Source organism: Planococcus citri, chromosome 3 (genome assembly GCF_950023065.1).
Source record: "Planococcus citri chromosome 3, ihPlaCitr1.1, whole genome shotgun sequence".
NCBI lineage: Eukaryota > Metazoa > Arthropoda > Insecta > Hemiptera > Pseudococcidae > Planococcus > Planococcus citri.
This window is the reverse complement of record NC_088679.1, coordinates 61,460,805-61,484,673: the sequence shown is the minus strand read 5'-3', so window position 1 is coordinate 61,484,673 and position 23,869 is coordinate 61,460,805. Positions and strand designations below refer to the sequence as shown.

At 33.0% G+C, this 23,869-nt stretch overlaps 1 protein-coding gene across 2 annotated transcripts in view; it reads left to right on the top strand.

Annotated features, from left to right (window-relative positions):
- The window catches only part of LOC135841751 (uncharacterized), a 210,960-nt gene extending 187,480 nt beyond the window's left edge, over positions 1-23,480 (top strand). For both annotated transcript variants that reach the window (XM_065358897.1, XM_065358896.1), the window contains exons 10-22: positions 6,187-6,283; positions 6,596-6,790; positions 6,897-6,980; positions 7,092-7,268; positions 10,705-10,864; positions 10,963-11,112; positions 11,274-11,586; positions 11,770-11,962; positions 15,932-16,103; positions 16,249-16,341; positions 16,488-16,665; positions 16,770-16,781; positions 16,865-23,480. In XM_065358897.1, the coding sequence (XP_065214969.1) occupies positions 6,187-6,283; positions 6,596-6,790; positions 6,897-6,980; positions 7,092-7,268; positions 10,705-10,864; positions 10,963-11,112; positions 11,274-11,586; positions 11,770-11,962; positions 15,932-16,103; positions 16,249-16,341; positions 16,488-16,665; positions 16,770-16,781; positions 16,865-17,594 (2,554 nt within the window). In that variant the 3' untranslated portion in view covers positions 17,595-23,480. The remainder of the gene's footprint in view (positions 1-6,186; positions 6,284-6,595; positions 6,791-6,896; positions 6,981-7,091; positions 7,269-10,704; positions 10,865-10,962; positions 11,113-11,273; positions 11,587-11,769; positions 11,963-15,931; positions 16,104-16,248; positions 16,342-16,487; positions 16,666-16,769; positions 16,782-16,864) is intronic.
- The last annotated feature ends 389 nt before the right edge of the window (positions 23,481-23,869 follow it).

Sequence of the window (23,869 nt, the reverse complement as noted above, 5' to 3'; positions counted from 1 at the left end):
AGGGTACGCGTTGATTTGTACGCAATACCACCACGTTATACGACTCAATGATTATGATGATGCTTGGCATAAATGCCAAATCAAATTGCAAAAACTTTGTGAGGAGCAGAGAGCCAACAATGTTCCCTCAATTACATCAGAAGAGGTGTTAAAAATCAAAATGGGTCCCAAAAAACTCATTGTTGATAAGAAAGGCTTTACATAGGTAGTGGTAGATGGCGCTTGTTCTCAAAATGGCGCAGAAGAAGCAATCTTGGGTATTGGAATCAGTTGGACACCCAGTGCTGAGTTCAATGTATCTGAAAGAATCACGCACCCTACCTATAAAAGCTTTACCTAATAACTTGGCACAAATCATTGCACTAATAATAGCAATGAAAGTCGCGCTCAAAAATGAAATAAAAAAGCTAAAAGTTTTCTCTGGCTCGAATTACCTCACCACAGCAGTGAATCACAATTTGAAAAGATGGATCGAAAATAACTGGAAAAATTTGGATACAAAATTCTCTCGGAAAATTAAAATATTTGGACTAAAATGTTTTTTAACCATTTTCGTTGCATTTTGAGCCCCAAAATCTGGAAATGTGTTTGAAATTTTTTGAAAAGGGCATCATGTGACCCATCAAAATAGGTTAAAAATTCGTCAAAAAACCAAAAAATTCCATTAAAAACTTTTTGAGCAGTTTTGAACAATTTTGAGCTTTAAAATATGGTCATGATTTTTGAGATTTTTGAAAGTGTCATGCGACCTTTAAAAATGGTTTAAAATTTCGCAATTTTAATTCAAATGTATTTTGATTAGGCTTAAATGTATAGCCTATTTTGAGAATTTTTGAAAAATTTTGAGCACCAAAATTGGGTTATTATTTTTGGAATTTTCAAATAAGTTCCCTAATCTATCCAAGATTTTTGAAATTTCTGTAAAAATGGGTAGGTATTTATTTATTGAATTCCAATTCTTCTGGTCTCCCATCTTTCTCTTTCATTTTAAAAAATAAATAAGAAATTGACTGTCCTCTTTAGAACTGAAAAAAAACTACCTATATTTTGCCAGTAAAACACATGAGCTAAAATTACACACTGTTGTTTATTTACCAACAACAATTCTCCAGGAAAATTCTAAATGGCTTTGTTTTTATGTAAACACGAGTCTGCTTGTAAGAAATAAGTCATATTGTAAGGGATGAATTTTCTTAAATAATACATACCAGCAGTTTATTCATCGTGTAGTAAAAATATGAAGTATAGCGTATACATGCAAACTATAAAATGTAATAAATTTAAAGGCGTTTTGAAACCGCGTAACCTCGCGTACCTACCATGTTTCCACGGTTAGAATTTATTGACCATATTTCGCCGATAATTGCTTCCTCGACGCATTTCGTACGACAGCTCGAATAATTGTGAAAATTGAGTCTGGGCAAAACACCGTCAAAATATGCGGTATTAATAATACCAAAAAAAGGAATTAAACTGCGACATCTTTTTAAATTCATTTATCGAATGGAATAAAAATAGCATAGCGAGCTTATAAATACGAGTAAGAACTCGGAATACTTTAACAAGCCTTTAAATCAGCTAATACCGGCGCGATTTAGTTACATAAATAAAATTTTTCAAAGTGTTGCCAACATAAAAATAAACTTAAAATTCTACACGGGTGCTGTTAAAACGCCAACGACGTGTCATGGAGAGAATTTAAAAATGTAGAAATTTCTCAGGGATCTAGCTACCTCCTCCCTCTCTTCTACTTTTTTACTTTCCTCCGATGTCCTTTCTTTTATATGGTCTGAACGATGAAATCTTCGTATACTCGTATACCCGGCCAAAGTGATTATAAAATATCACTAACCGGGTCGTAAACCGGCAACTTATCATTTTTTGCGAGCCTCGTAAAGTTTTTAACAATTTCTCAAGTGAGCGTTAAATATTTACGCGTGAATTTTTACGATTTTCAAATGTAATTGGCAAAAGTTTAAACGTACAAAGGTGGTTTATGAGGCAGCGAAATCAGTTCAACAAATCAATGTATACTTTTTATACGTTTTCCAAAAGGTTCGTTATTGTGGAACGAATCAAATTTGTCGTTAATATCGAATTCTTGGTACGATCATTCAATATCAATCAGCCTAAATACAAATTTTCTCGTCGCATTTCCGCGCAGTAATTTGAATAAAAACCGATGCCCCCGCCCCCGCCAACGTCGAATTTAAATTTCATTAAGAACACTTTTTTTTTTTTTTGGTGGAAGATTTGGCTGGTAAGTAATCGACGTCGATGTAGCGACACTATGAGCCAGTATACAATTATTAATCTGTTTTTCGTATATTTGGCGGCTTTTCTGTCGTCACGCCGCGCCGAGTAAATAAGGGTTATTCCAAGGTGCGGATGGGTTTTTTCTGTACCGCACTCTAGCCCGATTCAAATCCCCATTAGAAATTCTCATTTAAATCTTACCATATGATAAACCGTCTATGTAAATGAGATGACAGTTGGAAACGCGTCGACGTGTACGTTTGAAATATTAACAAATGAATAGTCTACGTCAGGGTCAACACGTTGTCGTCATCAGCGTCATGTACCTTATCGAATTCATAATTAATATTTGTCACATACGAGTACAACTGATGGAGTTCGCTATTAATGTTTTGTATAGTTGATGAATCATTTTAGTCCTTTAATGTAAAACAAAAGCGCCAAAAGGGTTAGTTCGGTTTCGTTGCTGGTGGGCTTTGTTGCTATGTTTTTTGTTTACGTAGGTGTGCTTTTTTTCTCACTTTGGTCGTTATGAGAGAAATTTGTGAGTGAAATGGTATGAGATGAGTATGAAGTTATTTATAATCATTTTTCAATTTCTATGTTTTCAGTAAACAAATTTTGTGATTTTAATTTTGGAAAATTTAGTTTTTTCTTGGTCGAGTTAGACATTAGAAATGATTTATATGAAAAGATAGTTTTCCTTGGCCTTACTAGTTTCGGAAGGAGAGGGGAACCCGTTGAAGGGTCAACTTTGACGGGCTAGACCGGTAGGTCAGTGACCTCGAGAGGCTTGACTGGTAGACAAATGACCTTGGGAAGCCAGGCAAATGAGTCAATGACCTTAAGAAACTGGACATGTATGCAGACGACCTTGAGAAACGGGGCAGGCACAGAAACGACCCTGAGATTCTAGACAGATCGGTTAACGACCTTCAGGGGCCAGGTAGGAAGACAGACGACCTTGAGAATCCAGACAGATGGGTCAATAACCTTGAGAGGCCAGCCAGACAGATAGGTCAGTGACCTTAATAAACTGGACAGACATGCGGACGACCTTGGAAGTCAGACAGGTACGCAAATGACCTTGATGGGCTAGACAAACCGATTAATGACCCTGAAAAGGTAGACAGTAATACACACAACCTTCAGAAGCCAGACATACGGGTTAATGACCTTGGAAGGGAAGATAGGAAGACAGACGGGTCGACAAACCCTTTAATTATCGTATTTTTGTGGGGAAAAATCACAAATAGGTGAGATATTGGAAAAAGGGTATAGGTGACATGACACCCTCTGCTCAATCTCAAGCACATTCACAACAGATTGCGAACAAAAAAAAATTACATATTATACACATACATAGTTGAAAAATGAGCAAAAATTTCATTTTTGGTTAAAGCTGGAGGTAGAATTTGTAGTTTTTATCGCATTTACGGCGAACTAGTTATGCAATTTTATTAACATCAATGAATGAATAAGTATCAAGTAGAAATACAGGGGATCGTGGTGAATGAAAAATAATTGATGAAATGATTTTTTGGTACTTATGGTTCGTTTTAACGTATAGTGAACATATCCGAGTCACAACATAATAGTCTCATACCTACACTGGGAAACAGGTGGGAGGGGAGGGGCTTGAAACTTTGAGAAAAGTGGAGATATTCTAAAGTCCGACGGGCTTGAATTGAAAATTACAAACGGTAAAAATTTGGAATTTTTTCGAGTTGGTGGATCCATAGAGGTGCTTTTCGGAGAGTGGATGAAAATCAGCGTTGCCACCATCTTTCTAATAATTAAAAATTAGCTGCATAAGTTGAAAAATTACATTTCTCATTGATGCTCAACAATTCCGAAAAAATTACCTCTAGTAGGTACAACTTTTTACGCTGATTAAGGTATCTGAAATTTGGAGTGACATCTTTTTAGTGCTCTGAATTTGAAAAATTTCAGAAATCACAATCTAAATACTAGGTACTTATTCCCAGGAATGGTTGAGATTGCGCAAAAATGACTTATTTTTACTAACATTAAGTATACCGTTAAAAAAAAAAAACTTGAATCAGTTTGGTTACACTCTGACATTTTGGTTTTTGAGATTTCTGATTTTGAGATTTGAATTTTTAGATTTGAGATAGGTACAGAGATTTCAGATTTTGAGCTTTTGGATCATGAAATTTCATATTTTCATATTTCAGATTTTGAGATTTAAGATTTTAAACTTTTGGATTTAGACATTTTGGATTAGGTATGAGATTTCAGGTTTTGAACTTTTTGATTTTGAGATTTCAGCTTTTGAGCCTTTGAATTTTGAGATTTCAGATTTTCCAATTTGAGAATTTTGAATTTTTGGTTTTTGAGGTTTCGCGATTATGAGATTTCAGATATTGAGTTGGATTAAGAGATTTCAGATTTTTAGATTTCTGATTCTGACATTTTGGTTTTTGAGATTTGAGATTTTTAGCTTTGATATTTGAGAATTTATATTTGATATTTAGATTTCAGATTTCAGTTTTTGAGCTTTTGAACTCTCCGATTTGATATATTGAGATTTGAGATTTTGAACTTTTAGATTTTGAGATTTCAGATTTTTAGATTTGATATTTTAGATTTCAGGTTTTGAACTTTTTGATTTTGAGGTTTTGGATTATGAGATTTCAGATTTTGAGATTTCAGATTTTCCAATTTGAGATTTTGAGATTTCAGATTTCGGATTACGAGACTTCAGATTTTGAGATTTCACAGTACAGATTTTGAGATTTTGAACTTTTGGATTTTTAGATTTCAGATTTTGAGGTTTTGGTTTTTAAGATTTTTAGAATTATTGATATTTTGATATTTGATTTTGAACTTTTTGATTTTGAGATTTCAGTTTTTGAGCTTTTGAAATATGAGATTATGGGCTCTCCGATTTCACATATTGAGATTTGAGATTTTGAACTTTTAGATTTTGATATTTCGGATTAGGAGATTTCACATTTCAGATTTTGAGATTTTGAACTTTTGGATATTGACATTTTGGATTTTTAGATTTTGGTTTGATATTTTGAAAATTGATAAGATTTAAATTTCAGATTTTGAACTTTTTGATTTTGTGATTTCATCTGCGCAACATATTTTTTAAGAACTAAATGAAAAAAGATGGGGTGACCCGGGGGGGGGGGGTTAAAATATTTTGAAAGGTAATGAAACAGTACCTAATTATTTTCGGTCAACAAGGTCCTGTAGACATCCTAATTCACCTGAAAATGTAGGTACCAAATGCATTAATTTTTCCATTTTTCATTTAAGTTTTATTAAAAAATTGAATCACGCTATTTTAGGAACACTTAACTCCTTTTAGGATGACCCATCAGACATACAATTTTATGTTCAGACTAATATCAATTCGAAATACTCCGTTCAAAAACATTGTCGTGCCAAGTCTTTTTATGAGACAAATGCAAAAAAAACAATTTTTTTTAGAGGTATACGAAATCCGTCTCCTTGATGGACAACGCTCCCCTCAGATCACAAGTCACAATCACTGTGTTAATCACATGATCACTATGCTAGAAAAATCTTTCATTAGAATTTTTTCTCTTCACTAATTTCGAAGTTCCAGGATTGTCGTATTTACGGCTAACTGGTTATGCAATTTTATTAACACTAATACATAGGGCAGGTGAGGTGGTACAAAGAAGAAAACCAAACATATTAATAAAATATAGCCCACATTTTTGTAGAAATTATAAAATATTGATACAATGCGGTAGAGTCTGGAGTGACTTCAATTTGTTGTACCAAATGGATGAAATATTGACACCAATGGCAATGGCCTGGGCGTGAAATTAGAAAGCTTTTTGTTAATTAAAACACCTCTAACGAAATTTATCCCGTATCAAGATAACACAATCGAGCGTTATTTACCTTAATTTTTAATCAATTTAGGAAACAGTATGTGAACAGACGCAGGATGAAAGATCCGTGTAAAATTCTACTCACTTCCGAAGACATCATATTTCCTCAAATTACCGAACCAAGACGGGTACGTTTGTTTTTTTTCGTATTATTTTCAACCTCTAGCTCGCCGCTGGTGTTCCTGCGTACAAGTACACCAAAAATAGAGAAAAAATATACCACGTTGAAACAATGTAGTAGGTAGATGGTTTCACGTCGAGCCAACGAAGATGGTGTCTACGTCTAAAGAGAGTAGGTAGACCTACACCAGTAGGTATTATAAGGGCGAGAAATCTGACTTTGCGTCGAGCTTCACGAGTAAAATGGGTGTTGTTTGGTTTTTGAAATTTTCATTAAGATAAATTAACTTTCGTTAAACGTGGCCGGGATCTCTCTGCAGGTGGAAGAAGGTATAGAAGCGATGTTATGTTGCTGGCTGCAACAATTACACGAATTCGGCGGACCGGAAGTAGATAAGCCGGATTTATTAAAAGGTCCAGACGATTCGGATAAATCGTTTCCTTTGAAACACGTTAACAGCTGTAATTCAGTCACAAAGCCGATCGCCTCCAATGAAATTAAAGCCAGATATAACGTAAGTTTTAAACCTAATTTCGAGTTTTGGTGCCATAGGTGTACGAGTACGAGTACTTTGTTTGAAAGCATTTTACACTGGTGTGTTTTTTTTCTCTATTGCGAAGGGTGATTTGGTTCAATTGAAGGATATTCCTGTTCACGATGGATCATTTGAATTACGCAGCAAGTCGTTAAACGTGTTGATGATGGTAAATATACATACCTACTCGCGAATCTACATACTCTTTCACCCTATCTACGAGTATAGTTCGTGGTTTAAGCGCTGTTATTAATACTATACATCGTATTCGCATTCGCAGATACATGGATTACGTCACGAAAACCTAAACCCATTGATTGGATTATTAGTGGATCCGGTGAGACCTGCTTTGGTATGGGAATACTGCAGTCGAGGCTCTCTGGAAGATGTGTTAATACAAGATGAAATTAAATTAGATTGGAGTTTCAGACTTTCGTTGCTGACTGATTTAGTTAGGGTAAATAGATAAGCTAAAATTACGTACCTACCTAATTATTTGTAGAGAATTAATCTAGTTTGATAAAAAGTGCTTTTTGAACAACATGCATCGAGTATATTAACGTGGATGTATTCGAACAAGGTATTTTACTAAACAAGAGGAGAAAATTATTGAAAATGTAGGTGAAAGTATATCGCATTATGTGATTGAGGATTCTTCAAAATACAAAATGAATGAAGTTGATTGCATTTTCCTCGACATTTTTTGAAAGCATTTTCTATGATGAGGAATATTTTGATAATATTAATGAACGCCCACTACTCCTATTACAAAACGTACGAAATGATTTTTTGTAGCATGTTTTCAAAAATACGACCGTCAATAAATCTCGTGAATCACTGAATCCAAAACGAAGCTCAATCTGAATCTAATCAAAATAAGTTTGAAAATTGCCATAAAAACTAAAAAATAAAAAAATTCTGTCAAGTGACTTTTTCAAAAAATTTTGAATTTTTTTTTAGGTCAAAACCATCTAAATACAAAATATTTTACATCAAGGTTGCCACATTGAAATTTCTGAATTATGGAACATAAAGTGATCAAAATTTTTTCTTTCAAAAAGTTTCAAAATGACGTAATAAAGATGAAATTTGGAAATTGCTCTAAATCTAAAATTTAGCATTCAAGTTTGTATCTTAGTAATGTACTTACCTTGTATGTATTTAAATTAAAACAAAAATTACTTTTTTAATATTTCCTTGAACATTAAAAAAATAGGTGCTTACCTACTTTGATTTTTTTTCTCAAAACACAGTGGCAAGGGAAGGGGTATGAAAATTAAGGACTTGAAACTTCAATTTAGCGTTCCCCCAAAGAAGGAATTACAAAAACGGCTCGCTTAAAAATAAACTAAACTAAATCCAAATTTCCCAAGTGTTGCCGAAGAATTCAACTAATTTTGTAAGTTAAAAATAATATTTCAAATTTCTTCCTACGAGTAAATTGGACTTGATTAGCCCAATTTTCAAATTTGAAACAAACCTAATCTGAATTTCTGCCTTGAACAAACTTGAGCAATTTTTGAACTTGAAAGAGACCCAAAGTCTCAATTTTTGCCAAAAGCAGAAACAAGTCTCTTATTTTCTCATAATTGGCAATAATTCTCTTTCTGATTTTTTTTTTTTTTTTTTTTTTTTTAATAAGATTTACAAAAAGCCTTATTTTTTTGCCAAAAATGACCCAAAAAATTGCTTTCTTGCCAAAAATTCTCTAAACGTCTCGCTTTTTTTTATCAAAAAATTTTAAAAAAGTATAATCTTTTCGACAAAAATTTCGAAAATGTATAATTTTTTGCCACGTTGGTATACCTGTCAAATAGTTCTACTTTTTATTAAAATTGTCAGTCTTGCTTTTTGCCATAAATAAATCAACAAAAATCTTGGATTTTTTTGAAAATTTTTTGAAAAATCTTCTTTTTTTTCAAAAATAACCCAAGAATTTCGTTTTTTTATCCTCAAAAACTTTGCCAAAAGTTTTACTTTTTCAACAACAGAGCGAAAAATACCGTTGTTTTCTTTCTGTCACTAATAATCTAGGCCATATACTTACCTGAACTAAAATCTTGTTTTTCGAAAAAAATTCTCGCTTTTTAGCAAAATTGCTCAAAGTATTTCTGTTTTTGCCTATAATTCTCAAAAATTCCTATTTTCCAATAAAAATTCTTATTTGTTCAAGAATTATAACAAAATAGATAAAAATTGTCTCACTTTTTCTAAAAGTAGTCCAAAAGTCTCAAATTTTTTTTTCAAAAATCGCAAAAATTCCATTTTTTTCAAAAATTGCAAAACAGTGCAATTTTTTTAAAAACGCCAAAAAAGTGCAATTTTTTAAAAATTGCAAAAAGTGCCAAAATCGCAAAAAGTGATATTTTTTCACAAATTCAAAAAAGTGCCATTTTTCACAAATTGCAAAAAGTGCCATTTTTCACAAATTGCAAAAAGTGCCATTTTTCACAAATTGCAAAAAGATGCCATTTTGTAAAAAGTGCCATTTTTTACAAATTGCAAAAGGTGTCATTTTACAAATTGTAAAAAGTGCCATTTTTACAAGTTGCAAAAGTGCCATTTTTTTAAAAAAAAGGTGCAAAAAACTGCCATTTTTTATCAATATGTTAAAAAGTCCTGTTTTTAGCCAACAATTGACAAGAGTTTTCGTTTTGTAGCAAAATTCCTTTAGAATAAAATGCATTCAAAAAAAATTAGCCAAAAATGTTGTTTTTTTAGCCGAACAGAAAGTTGCAAAAAGTTCTCTTAATTCTTGAACAAAAATTGCGAAAAAATATTGTTGTTTTTTCAACTAATCTTTTATTGAAGGAAGTCCTGTTTTTTGACAAAAATTCTTGCTTTTTAGTTAAGTACATAGAATTGCCAAAAAATCACTTTTTTCTAGAATTACCTTATACCCATAATGTCTCTCTATTGTTAGAAATTTTGAAAAACCATTACTTTTTTTGTCCAAAATCATAAAAAATTCGTGTTTTTTGGCAGAAAATGAACAAAATTTGTTGCTTATTACCAAATCACTTTTTTTTTGTGCTGAAAATTGCCATAAAAAGGTATACTTTTTTGCTAAAAAATTACTGAAAATGGTCACTTTTTGCAAATAATACCTACCAAAGTTTTATTTATATTTTTTTTTGCATAAAATGTGTAAAATTGCCAAAAATTGTACTTACAATTGATGTATTATAACTTCATCAGAAAGGAGGACTTGAAGTTAGTTTATAGAATTCAGGTGTCTGGAGCGTTTATTCTGGTAGGAAGGACAGTCTATTAGTAAATGAGCAATGTTTAGGGGGATGTTGCATTCTGGTTGACCAATTCTCAAATTTGAAATTAACTTAATTTACTTTGAATTTCTGCCTTAACCTTTGCTTTGATCAAAATTGGCCAACTTTTAAATTTAAACTGAGCTCAATCCAAATTCTTTCCTGGATCAAATCTAACAAATTTTTGAATGAAAACCAGATCTTATGAAAAATTTCTTGATACAAATTTACTCAATTTTCAAATTTAAAACAAACCTATGCAGTTTGCTTTGATGACCAAACCAAACTAATTTTTGAATTTCAAGCAAATCAAAATTTCTGTCTTTGCTCAAAAATCCAATCCATTTTCATATTCAGCCAAACCAAACCTAATCTACATTTTTGAGCTTGCCACACTTGAGATAGTTTTCAAATTCAGTCCTACCCTTATACAAAAAAATGAGGAACTCAAGCGTAGCTTAGTCTCTGAAGAAATATTATAAAACACCTTGCAAATTGTACGAAATAATTCCCTAACAATCCTCAGGAATAAATTGAATTTTTTTTTTGAAAACATAATTTTTACCAACCGATTTCCATAGGTGGACTTACCTCCAGTATTTATTCACTCATTTCGTAATATTACAGGGTATGAAATATCTACATTCCTGCCCGTACCGCATACACGGAACGTTATCATCGAGGAATTGCGTAATAGACGCAAGATGGGTATTAAAAATAACGGATTACTGTCTGACCGAATTCAACGAAGCTCAAAATGTTACAAGCATTAATAAAACTGCCAGAGGTATAAAATGCGAAATCGACCTAACAAGAATGGCGCATTCTTATCCAAAAACCAACGTCGTCGTCTCACCGTATAGTACATGCTAACTTGTTTCGCAGATTTATTATGGACTGCTCCTGAACTTCTACGGAATGAAAGTTTAATGAGAAGAGGTACGCAACAAGGTGATGTTTACAGTTTCGCTATAGTCATGCAAGAAGTCGTCGTTCGAGGGGAGCCGTTCTGTATGCTTTCGTTATCACCAGAAGGTACGAATTTTAACCGTTTATAATGAACTTGTTGATGAAGTTTTACCCCCATCCCTTCTCCCCTCGCCACCCGGGCCCGAGCCGCGGTTCCAACTACAAAACCCTATACTTATGATGACTATACCTAAGCGATTTATTTCTCTATCTACGTTTACTTGCAGATATTATTGAAAAATTAAAAAAGCCTCCGCCTCTAATAAGACCGTCCGTTAGTAAAGGCGCCGCTCCACCGGAAGCGATAAATATTATGCGCCAATGCTGGGCCGAGCAACCTGAAAAACGACCGGACTTCAATGCTATATACGATTTGTTTAAAACTTTAAATCACGGCAGGAAGATAAATTTCGTCGATACCATGTTTCAAATGTTGGAAAAGTATTCGAATAATTTAGAGGATTTGATACGAGAACGTACCGAACAGTTGGATATGGAGAAGAAGAAAACCGAACAGTTGCTGAATCGTATGTTACCAAAGTAAGTATTTCGATCGTATGTAGTAGACACTTCCTGTTTTTCATATCTAGTAGTATTTGCTGGCATGAAAACGCACTTACACCTACTTAATAATTTATGCATATGTTAATGTCAAGTCAAGGTCTTGGGATGCAGTTTATGCTATTTGAAAATTACTCACATTGCTCTGGAATTTTATTGCAGTTCTGTTGCTGATAAACTCAAACTCGGTATGCCAGTTGATCCCGAAGAGTTCAGCGAAGTTACCATTTATTTCTCAGATATCGTAGGATTCACTACTATATCGGCGTATTCGACTCCTTTTGAAGTTGTCGATTTACTCAACGACTTGTATACCTGTTTCGATGCGACGATCAATGCTTATAATGTGTATAAGGTGAGTGTAAATTTTTATTGTTTTCCAATTTGGAGAAATTCTGGTTCTCCGAAAATTCTTAAAAACTCGTTGTAGGTTTTAAAAAAGGCTAAATTGTGACTGTTTTTGCGGTAGGAGAACATTTTGGTCACACCAAATGATATTTTGCCAAAAAAACAATTTTTATGATTGCCTTTATTAAAAACTTTTTTTTTCATTTTTTCTAAAATTTACAAATTGGTCAAAAATTTACTCTTGAACTAAGAACTTTTTCCAAATGTTGAATAAAAAAACCATGACATTTTTCGAATTTTTGATAAAAACTGTGAGTACCTTAGAGTCAAACCCAGAATTCTCCAAATTTTTGAAAAATGAGATTATGGTCGTTTTGGGTACAGTTAGTCGATAAGCATCGATTGCCATTCTCCGTTTTTACCAATCTGACATAATGACGCAGTCAGCGAGGTCCAAAGTACCGGGTCCGAGTCCAATTCCGAAAAAAGTCCAAAATTTTCAAAAATGAGATTATGGTTGTTTTGGGTACAGTTAGTAGGTACGCATCAATTGCCATTCTACATTTTACCCCATTCGATGCCACGATGGTGAGGGGGTCCAAAGTCCCGGGTTCAAGTCAAACTTTGAAAAAAATACTTCAAAAAAAATTTTTTTTATTCCAGTCGACTGTAAACAACCCTGAGATACTTTCAACAGACTTGAATCTAGAATTATCCCTCATTTTATCATGTATTTTTGACATTTTTTTTGATTATTTTACAGACTTGGAGTCAAAACCAGAATTCTCCAAAATGGTATCGTGAATTACTGCTATGGAAAGACTTGAAAAAAAATTTTTTTCGTCAATTCGATTGTTACCCAAAGCACTATTTATAGACGAGATTAGAAACCTGCTACTACTGATACCAACCTTCTAGCAGTTTTTTGTGTTTTTCTCAAAATGACGAAAAGTGGAGAATTCTGGGTTTGACTCTAAGGTACTCCTGTGACTTATTCATTAAAAATCTGAAAAAAATCAAAAATTTTTGACTCTCTCTCATAAAAATCAAATTTTTTTCAAACTAGCAAATATTCGAACTTTTTTGAATTTTTAGGGGGGAAAAAATCAGAATTTTTTTCAAACTTTGATAAAAATTATCCTAAATTAGGTCTTATCCTATTTTTTAATACTTCTGAAAAAAAATCAGGCCGATTTCAAAATTAAGACTCTTTTTGAATTTCTGTAACAAAACTAGGACTTTTCTTCAATTCTGGGCTAAAAAGTCAGGACTTCAAATGTCTGACAAAAATCGATTTTTTATTGAAACTGAAAAAAAATCAAAACTTTTTACTGACAAAAACCTGAACTTACTTTAATTTTTGGCAAAAAATCAAGACTTGTTAAAATCTTTCGGTTCGAAATCGAGATAAAATTTGGGATCAAAAAAAAATTTTCACGGTTAGAATCTGGACTTTTATCAATTTCTGGGAAAAAATCAGTGACTTTTTAAAATCTCTGATTAGAAAATGAAAATTTTTTCAAATTTTTGACAAAAATCAGGATTTTACTGAAATTTTGATAAAATCAGGATTTTCTTGAATACTTATTGCAAAAACCCGAGACTTTTTTTCGCATTTCTGACAAAAATCAGAACTGTTTTCGAACTCTGGCGGAGAAGTCGAGAGTTTCTCTATCTAACAAAAATCATAACTCCAGTGAAATCCAGAAAATAATCAGGACCTTCTTGACTCTGGTAAAAAACCGAAGCTCTTTTAAATTTCTGCAGGCAAAAAATCTTGGCTTTCTTAAAAAATCGACTAAAATGAGGACTTTTTTTCAATTTCTGGCAAAAAATCAGAATTTTTTAAAATCTCTGGTTAGAAAATGAAAACTTTTTCATATTTCTGGCAAAAATCAAGAATTTTTCAAAATAATAAAAAAATCATGATTTTATTCTTGAATCTTGCAAAAACCAAGACTTTTTTTGAAATGTTGACAAAAAGGGCAAAAAATGAGAACATTGTTTGCAATTTTGACAATAAGTATACATTTGATTTTGATTTGTACATATTTGGTAGGTTTTTGAAAGCTGCATTCTAACTGCGTTTTCCGAAAGTGTGAATTTTTTAGCCTCCTGTAATGGAACTAATGATTTTATGAGTGGTGAGGGGGAGGGGCTGGTATCCTAATTCAACTCAATACCTGCGAGGGGAATCAACATTCAATTTTAAGGATATCCGCTAGGTGAATTCTTGTATGGAAAACTGTTTTCAAACGATACCTATAACTATGATCTTTGTTAAAACCTCCTTTCTTTGAATGAGCAATTGAGCATAGCTCCACTCCCCTTTGGGCAAATGTAATCAATAAAATAGTGATCTAATAGGAAATTCTCCGTAGAATAATAAGTTTAATTTGACAATTTTTCCACGATGATTAATATTTGAGGACATACAGGCCAAGAAACAAATTGGGGGGCTTAGATCCACAATAGGAGAGAACCCCCATCCTCAACACGAAGACCTCAAATTCGCGTTTAGTTCTTGAAAATGGATCAATATGCCAAAATTCAGCTTTTTACCTCATTTTTCCCAATCATCCTCTTTTTTCGGCTAATTTTCCTGGACTACAACTCGATTTTGAGCTGTCCAAGTAAATATTCACGCTTTCTGAAGCAGATTCAAAATTCTGGAGAAATTGAATATCACACTGGAGGCTTCACAATGGCTCGAAACGATGAAATTCGGTTTCGAAGTGTTGATTAGAATATTAGTTTCAGGACTAATTTCCATCATTTCTACTGATCTACTTATAGTTCCTACTTATTTTTTATTATTTTTTTAAAAACATAAACCACTAAAAAATGATCAATTTTTAATTTTTAAAAATTCGCCAAAAATCGAAAAACGAATTTAGTCAGCTGAAATTTTGGATTGGGGGAGGGGGTTCAGACCATGCTCTTTCCAAAAATCGCTGTCCTGTTCAAATTGGAGGAGGACACTTTCAAGTGGTTCCGTTATCAGGCAAATTTTTGTTCTCGTAATATCCTATTTAGCATTTAATTTTGAACTGAAGAATTTCTACACTGTGGGGAGGGTGGAGTGGGGGGGGGTTATCTACAATTTTTATTACTTACATCTTAGCGCAGTAATAATGCATTTTTCGCAAAAAATCTAATTTTTGGGCAACCTTTCTCCCCAAGTATGGCCCTTGAGAGGGTCCAACTGCAAATCAAACTTCATATTCGTGTTCAGTGAGTTCGATTCATACGATAACGATACCCATATTGGCACTTTTCTTTCGCCCCAAAATTGGGGAAGGGGGTGTTTATGGCCCCAAAATTAGGTTTTAAAGAAGTTGTTTGATTTTCTATTGTTTTTGGAAGCCCGAATGCAAAATTGCAGAATTATATCAATGGCAGTATCGCTCCTTTTCGTGGATATTTTTGAGTGTTTTTTGAGTTTTTGAAGATAGCCCACCTGGAGGCAAAATTTGAAAAAATACCATTTATAGTACCTATACTCACGCAAGTATATTATTTTTGAAGAAAAAAAATTATGTACTAGAATTAAGTTTGGAGGTATGGTGTTTTCAAATTTTCTTTTGTCAATATCTCCCCCCCAGGGGGGGCCAAAAATGTTAGAAAAAATTCACATTGCTAGACTCATGTCTCCTCTATATATTTTGGGTTAATTCACAATTTTTTATTCAAAACTCGTTGAAGTATGATTTTTTTTCCAGAAAGAAGCGTTTTTTCGACATTGTGGGCAAGGGGGTGGGAGGAGGAAATTTTTTTGACTCCGACGTTTTTTAAAAGGTACTCAACAATGTTCCATTAAAATTTTAAAAATCCGAGGACATGGACATTCACCTATTTTACTGGCGGGGATATACTTTCAATATTCGTTTTAAGATGCTCTTCAAATTAGGCTCATTGGGGAAAGTTTCGGTTTAATTTTAATTCCAAATCCGAGTTAAAAATACGATTTTTTCAGGTTGAAACGATTGGAGATGCTTACATGGTGGTTGGTGGGTTACCTGTGCGAATTGCTGATCATTCAGATCAAATAGCGACGATGGCGTTAGACTTATTGCATCAAAGTGGTCAATTCAAAATTAGGCATTTGCCTCTGACACCTTTAAGATTACGTATTGGATTGCATACAGGTGGGTACTTTTTTTAAACTGATTTGCGAAAGTTTAAATACTTAGATAATATTTACCTCTATGCCCTCTGTGGGAAATCGCCTGCATTTAATTAGACATATTTAAATGTAAGTAATTACCAATATTATGTATTGTCCTTCTACAGGGCCATGTTGTGCCGGTGTCGTTGGATTAACCATGCCTCGATATTGTTTATTCGGAGATACAGTAAATACAGCTTCCAGGCTCGAATCTACTGGTACGAATAACGCTCTCTACACCAACACTGTGTCCTCGCAGTTTAACTTTATTCGTATAGATGGCAACCTAGATGTCTATAGTTACTCGAGTTTTTTCATGATAGATGGAGTAATGTTCGTGATTGTTTGTTTTTTGGAAAAATAGGTTCACCCGGTAGAATACATATCTCGGAGACAACCAAACTGAAGCTGGATTTAGTGGGTAAATACAGATTAGAATACAGAGGCGAAACCGAGCTCAAAGGCAAAGGGAAAATGCCCACGTATTGGTTACTCGGCAAAGAAGGATTCGATAAAGACATCCCTGTACCTCCTCCAGTCACGTAAGTACCTACTACCTACTTATATACTTATTTGATTTATTTTCATTTTAAAAAAATTCGTCGACCTAAAAATTGATTAATTTTTTTATTTTTTATTTTAACAGGGATAATCACGGGTACGTATTTGATATGAATTCAGTTTTCTGCTTCTATAATTAAAAAATTTGGAAAATGAAATTCATTATGTACGATGTTTCAGCCTGGATGAAGAACTAATCAAATCATCTCGAGAATACCGCTACCAAAAGCTCGCCAACTGCGGTAAACTACCCTCCGAAAGCAGCATAGAAGCCGAATTACCTCCAGCTACCAGCGGCAAACAGCTCGTGATGCAGAAATCCTTAGATAGCGGTCTTTTCACCGACAGCGGTTCATCCTTCGGCCACGGGCACAAATCCTGGAACGCCAGACGTCAGATGACTTTCGATTCATCCGATCGAAACGAATACTATCGTCATGCCATTTCATTCGAACAAAAAATGAAACATATCCCAGAAGCGAACGGTAAACTTCTAAATTCCGGTACCAATTCACCGTATTCATCTTCCGACAAGAATATCGATCTAGTCGGAGTATCTTTCGTGAATAAAAATCTCGCATCTGGATCGTCCAAGGTTAAAAAGCACAACGCCCCGAATGAAAACGATCTAAGCACCCCGTACAACTATTACCGTTGTTTGCCACCTAATGAGAATCCTTCCTCGGGCGGTAAATTCGTATCGAAATTTCTCAAACGTCAGTTCAGCGTGGATAAATCCGACGATGCTGCTATTGTTCTGCAAGAGGTGCCTATTACCAAGACTAGTAAACTTTTTAAGCAAAATTCAGCCGGTCATGACGGCGATAAGACTGAAAAAACGCAGGTTTACAGGTTCAATAATAATAGCATATTGCCCTCGTTGTCCATTTCTTCGGAATCGTTGACCTGAGAAGTTGAGAGATGGCTGTAAGGTACATGGAGATCTTTTGGTGACGTGTTTCGTGATCCGTTTTGGGGTATTTGTCGATCGTTGAGTTTTTTTAGAGGTTATTTTTCTCATAAAATTGGGGTTGAATTTTTTAGAAATTTATTCCATGGAAAATTGATTTTTTTCGTGGTTGATAATAATAGGACATTCCATGTCAAATCATCGAATTTTTAAATATTTTCTGTATGAGTAGACCTTGATAATTGAGACAGATGTCGAATGGCGCAAAACTGTAGTTCTCAAGTTGCATTTTCAGGAGAGATATGGGTACTCAAAGTTTTGAGGAAAATAGGGATATTGTAAAGTTCAGGAGGGCCAACTTGAACACCTACAGTTGTTGCAAATTTGGAACTGTTCCCATTTTGTGGGTTTATTAAAAAACGTTTTTTTTTTTTTTTTTGAAGATGTGATGAAAATAAGTAATACCACCTTTTTAAGCTTCAAAAATTGGCTGAAAAAGTTGAAAAATGGTATTTTTTTCATCGCATCTTTGCTTAAAAATTCTGAAAAAATTACCTCAAGCACAACTTTAAAAATTCCAATGACAACGAGAAAATATTATTTTTTGTATAAAAGATTGCATGTGCAGATTGGCTCATTTTCATCAATTCTATATTACTACCTATATTTTTTTAAAACGTTTTTTTTTTTGAATAAAATTGATGAAAATGAGCCAATTTAGGTAGATACATAATTTATCTTTTAAGAAATAAATTGCACTTTCATTTCTTTTAATCTTTGGAAATTTTTGAGCATGGGAGCGTTTTTCATGAACCCATGAACTGGAATAAGTTCAAAATTTGCACCATTTGTATGTAGTTTTCAAGTTAACCCCACTCGAACTTTACAATACATACCTATCGCTATTTTCCTCAAAGCTTTGAGCACCCCTATTTCTCCTGCAAATATACGCTTGAGAAGGGTTGGGCAAGGAGTTGTTTTTTCAACATGTAAATTTGACCGTAAGTTGACTCTTTGTTTGATTCTTCTCAAAAACTTTCAAAGAGTCTGGTTAAACTCCCTTCGCGCTTTTTAACATATTTCAACTCTCTATAAATCATATTTTCGCACTTGATTATTAAAAACGTGTGTGATCAAAAGTTTAACGCCCCAGAGTAATCCGGCGAGTAAATTTCAATTATTTTCAAGCAAAAAGTACCTAAACTAGAAAAATAGTTTATCATATTTGTATTATGTATTTGAAAAAAAAATTGAAGTTGAATGTAAGTCAGTAGCATATGGATCACTTGGGCACACTAAGGGCAAAATCGTTCCTTTGGGTCGAGCAAACGATTCTTATTAGTCAAAGTGAATCACTCAGTGAACGACTTCAAAGTGCAAAGTGAACCACTTAGTGGAACGACTTCAAAGTGCAAAGTGAATCACTTAGTGAACGACTTCGAAGTGAATCACTTGGTGAACGACATCAAAGTGAATCACTTGGTGAACGACTTCAAAGCGAATCACTTAGTGAACGACTTCAAAGTGAATCACTTAGTGAACGACTTCAAAGTGAATCTCTTAATGAACGACTTCAAAGTGATTAAAGTTGATCACTTAGTGAACGACTTTAAAGTGAATTATTTGGCGAACGACTTTGTGAGTGAATTGAATATGAATATGTATCGTTTGCTCAAACCAAAGGAACGACTTTGCCCTTCTGAAATTTTTCCCATTTTCTTCTCTTGAATTGTTTAGCTCACAAGGAATAATATTCACGTCACAACAATGAACAAATACAGCAGGGCAGGGTTTTAGATTTCAAAAAATTTTACAATATTTTAAAATAGAAAAAATTTTTTAAAAAAGTAATTTTTGATAAAAAAATAAAATTTTTACGTTTTTGTATAAAAAATTTACGTGTTGATGTAAAGAGCAAAAGCACAAAAATTTCGAAAATTTATTCTTTAATTTTGGAATTTGAGAGGGGGTGGGGGTGGGATAGAAGCATCTCCTTTCAGTGTAAAAATTCAGAAATTGACAAATTTTCAGAATAAATTTTCAAAAACACAAAAACTAAAAAAAGGATCAAAAATTTACAAAAATGCATTTTCCATACTACGTACTTACTCTTAGTCCAGTAGTTTTCCAAACTAAACATTTTTTCTGTTGGAAAATTTAATGTAGCATGAAAATGACAAACGTTTTTATGCTGCAATGGAAATTCCGAAAAATTCTGAAAACAATTTTTTCAAAATCAAAAATCCCCACTCGTTTGACCCTGTTTCATTCCCTTACAAACCTGTTTAAGTTGCAATAAAAAAAAGAAAAATTGAACGATTTTTTTGAAGCATTAAATTTTCCTTTGCGGTTCTTAGAACATCTTTAGGGCGTTGAAAAATCAAATTTGAATTTATTTTCGAATTTGGTGCTTCAAAAGTACGAGATTCGATGGCATTGATGAATAAGTTTTAAAAATTGGGTAAAAAAGTTGAAAAAATGAAAATTTGAATTCCTTGAAAGGAGCCATAGATTCAGAGTTGGATTCTTTTCAATTTTTTGTGTGTGTGTGTGTTTTTTTTAGAGTGTTTAGGCAAGATTAGTACACTTTTTTTTTAAAGAGTTGAGTTGTAATTCTCTTCAAAACAAGTTGAATCTAAGTACTGAAGAGTTGATTAATTTTCAAAAAGAATTTGGTTAACCCTTGGTCTACCCTCGAGAAAAATTTTTAAAAAAATCCGACCTGAAATGCAAAAAGTTTGAGGATTTGACGTGAAATGACCCTAATTCACGAATAATTCAACGATGAACCCTCTAATTCACGTAACCCCTTATATTGGGTCACTGTAGGAGTATATTTATGTAAGATGAGTTGTCTATCGACTCGTTTGAAGGGACCATAATCAGTTATATATCACCTTGTATGTGGGATCCAGGTGAAGTTTGTGTAATTATTTTTATTTATTATTATGTATGTATTTGTTCTGTTTTCTGAGTAACTAATTTTGAATTGTATTTCTTGTTGATTTTTTTTCTCGGTGTGAGTACCTATTTTCGACTGTCTTCTCTATAACGTAGATGTTCCTATATTATGTCGTTTGGCCTACAAATTATACCTACTTTTTTTTTTAAAAAAAATGTGTGTACAATAATTAGATGCATTTATTTATAATTACTTACTTGTCGGTAATTTTTCCTTTCATTTTCCTTTTTCTATTAACAATTAGCTCGTAAGTCGTAATAATTTTGTAAAAATAAGTTGTATGTATGTGTTTCGAGTCGACCATTACTACGTAAGGATTAGCTTTCTAAGAAAGTAATAGATATCTACCTAAGTATTCGGGGTGTTGAAAAAATATACTTTTTGTATTACAATATTTAAGAACCTATTTAGTCAAAATTACCTTCCTACTTGGGTTTCAGAGTACATATTAAATGCAAAATAAATGATTTCAATGAAACGTCACAGTGACGTCACTTGACGGACAGCTGCGCTGTGATTGGCTGATAGCGCGTTATCACAAGTTCACAACTAAGGGCCATATTTATAGACGATACTTAGCAATTGCTTGGCCAAGTAGCGGATTTCTTTTCAATTTTTCTAGCAAATAACTTAAAAATTTCACATTTTTGAATTGATATATGAATACTTCAGGATCCAATCTCTCAATTTAATGATAGATCCACTTTTAGAAATTCAATCATGACTGGAAAATTAACTTTGAAAATCATTACTTAGCCAAGCAATTGCTAAGTATCGTCTATAAAATATGGCCCTAAATTAGCATTACGTTAAGTGGGCCTGCGACCTAGCTTGTTTTTTTTTTTTTTTTAATGAAAATGAAATTTACCTAGGTATTTGAAGATAATTTTGAAATAATAAGCAGGATCTCTAATAATAACAATAGAAAATAACACGAAAAATGTCATTTTGATTGTGAAAATAACACAATGATAGTAAATTAGCTTTTTTTATTTTCTGATAAAATTGATAAACGAAAAAGTGTGAAAATTGAGACCAGCTTCAGCTTGTTATGATATAATAAGAATATGAATAATATTCGCAGCGATGAGAATTGAAAATATTCTAAGAGTGAGACTAGCTCCACCTCATTAAAAATACAATGTACACACTACACACTTAGTGATAACATTTTTTTAAAAACTTCGTAACTTGGACCACACTAATTGCAGAGAATAAATTTACATACTTACTACGTACTAATGATAACCCATTTTACATAACGAGAATAATTCTTCAGAAAATTTAATCGATTAAAGTTATCATCGCTGTCGTTATTTTATAAATGTCTAAATCAAATGTTGAACTGCTGGATCATTCGTCAGCATTCGTCCATTTTCTTTCTCAATGACTTCTCCATATGAACGTAGGCTCGGTATTGTAAATATTGTTTCTGCACTTCCCTATTCTCTCTCATTCGCTCCTCCATATGAGCGTAGGTTTGTAATCTATTGAATAGTTTCTCCTTTTCACGTTCGTCAAGTTCATGTTTAGGATTTTGTTTTTCCTGAAATTGCAATGACAGAATCATGTAAAGCATTCAACGAGTAATAAAGGTGAACGCAACATTACGTAAAATAAAAATTTCAAACTTTGTTTTGAAGCTGAAGCCGAAGAAGATCTTCGGATAATGACGAGCTAACTCTATCATCTGATGATTTGATATCTTGTTTGTTCATTTTTTAAATTCTAGAACACAAAATTAATAGTTGTCATACCGCTTTTACATCTTGATGAGAAATCAATAGTTATGCACGTAATAAGACTGAACTCGAAATTGTCAATTCATCTTACCTTCAATAGATAATTATATTATGCAGAATCCACTTCGGTGATATTTTTGAATGTTTTCAGGGTTTGTAAAGTCACTATTAAGAACTTGGAATATTTTCAACAATTATAAAATTAAACTCAAACTCATCACCTGATCACATTTTACCATTATGATTCTATTCTAGTATGTAGATTAGTTGATTACAGGAATAGGAATCTGGAATGTTTAGGGCAGGTTTCTCAACGCTACCAGGCTTAACGCTATCAGGCTATCAGCCAATCACAACGCAGCTGTTTGTCAAGTGACGTCACTGTGACCTTTCATTGAACACGTTTATTGTCGAATACTAATATGTATTTTTTATGTACCTATTATGTGTATTAATCTATCTTGTTTCGATGTATGTATATAATTTAAAATAGGTCTTTTATCACTAAATCAAGGCTGTAAAATTTTTTATCACCTTTCTCCTTATTGATTTATTATTTATGTGTAAGTACCTCTTATTACTGAATGAATGAAAATTATGTAAATGCGCTTGTACGAAGTTACGTTTTTAGTTGTCCTAGGTTTTGTCAGACAATACGTGCTATAAATTTGAAATTCGTTTGGTATTTTTTTATACTTTCTGTAGATTTTTTTTTTACATCGATGCAGTTAATTTTTAAAAAAATGCATTTTATTCGAGTTTCTGATAGGAGTATTTTTCTTGTGTATATAGGTAGATACTAGACTAGATACTCGAGTACAATAATAATGATGATATATATATTTTTTTTTTCGAATAATGAATTTTAAAGCAATTATTACAAAAATGATGACCCAATGTTGTAAAATTAATTCAAACAGCACAAACATCATTTTTACAAATTGGAAGGTTTATAGGCGCATTGGATCGAGTTACTCATTTTCATTTTTTCTTCGCTTCTAAACTTTGAGTACTTACCTAACCTTAATGGTAATAGCCAAGCGAATCTTTTGTTCCACCTGTAATTGCTTAAATTACTTACTTACCTTTCGTTGTAGTGAATAGAAACCTTGTCTGTATTTTCCATCTGTATGTACCTACGAAACAACAGTAGGCTAATTTTATTAAAACATTTATTTTGTTTTTGTTCGATTCATTTCCTCTTCTAAGTGTTGAAAACAAATTCATCGTTCACTATAACTTCCACAGCGCAGTCTTCTCTTAAAAATGGCTCAAAATCAGCGAAGAAAGGTCATTAAAATATGGAACAAATCGAATGGAGTTTTCTAATAAGGGGGTTTTTCGAGACGACGAATTCATTTCTGACCTGGGCGAAACTTTGGGAAGTGTGGGCAAAAACTTCAGTTCTCGCTTCACTCAAGCCTGTTAGTTTTTTTTTTTCTAAATCAAACTTTCTAAAAATCCATTATTCAAACTCAAAATAAATGTTTAAATCCAAAACTAAACTCCTCTCATTAAAAAAAATATTTTTTCACTTCTGGAAAAATGAAATTTTGAGAGTTTTTGCCTTC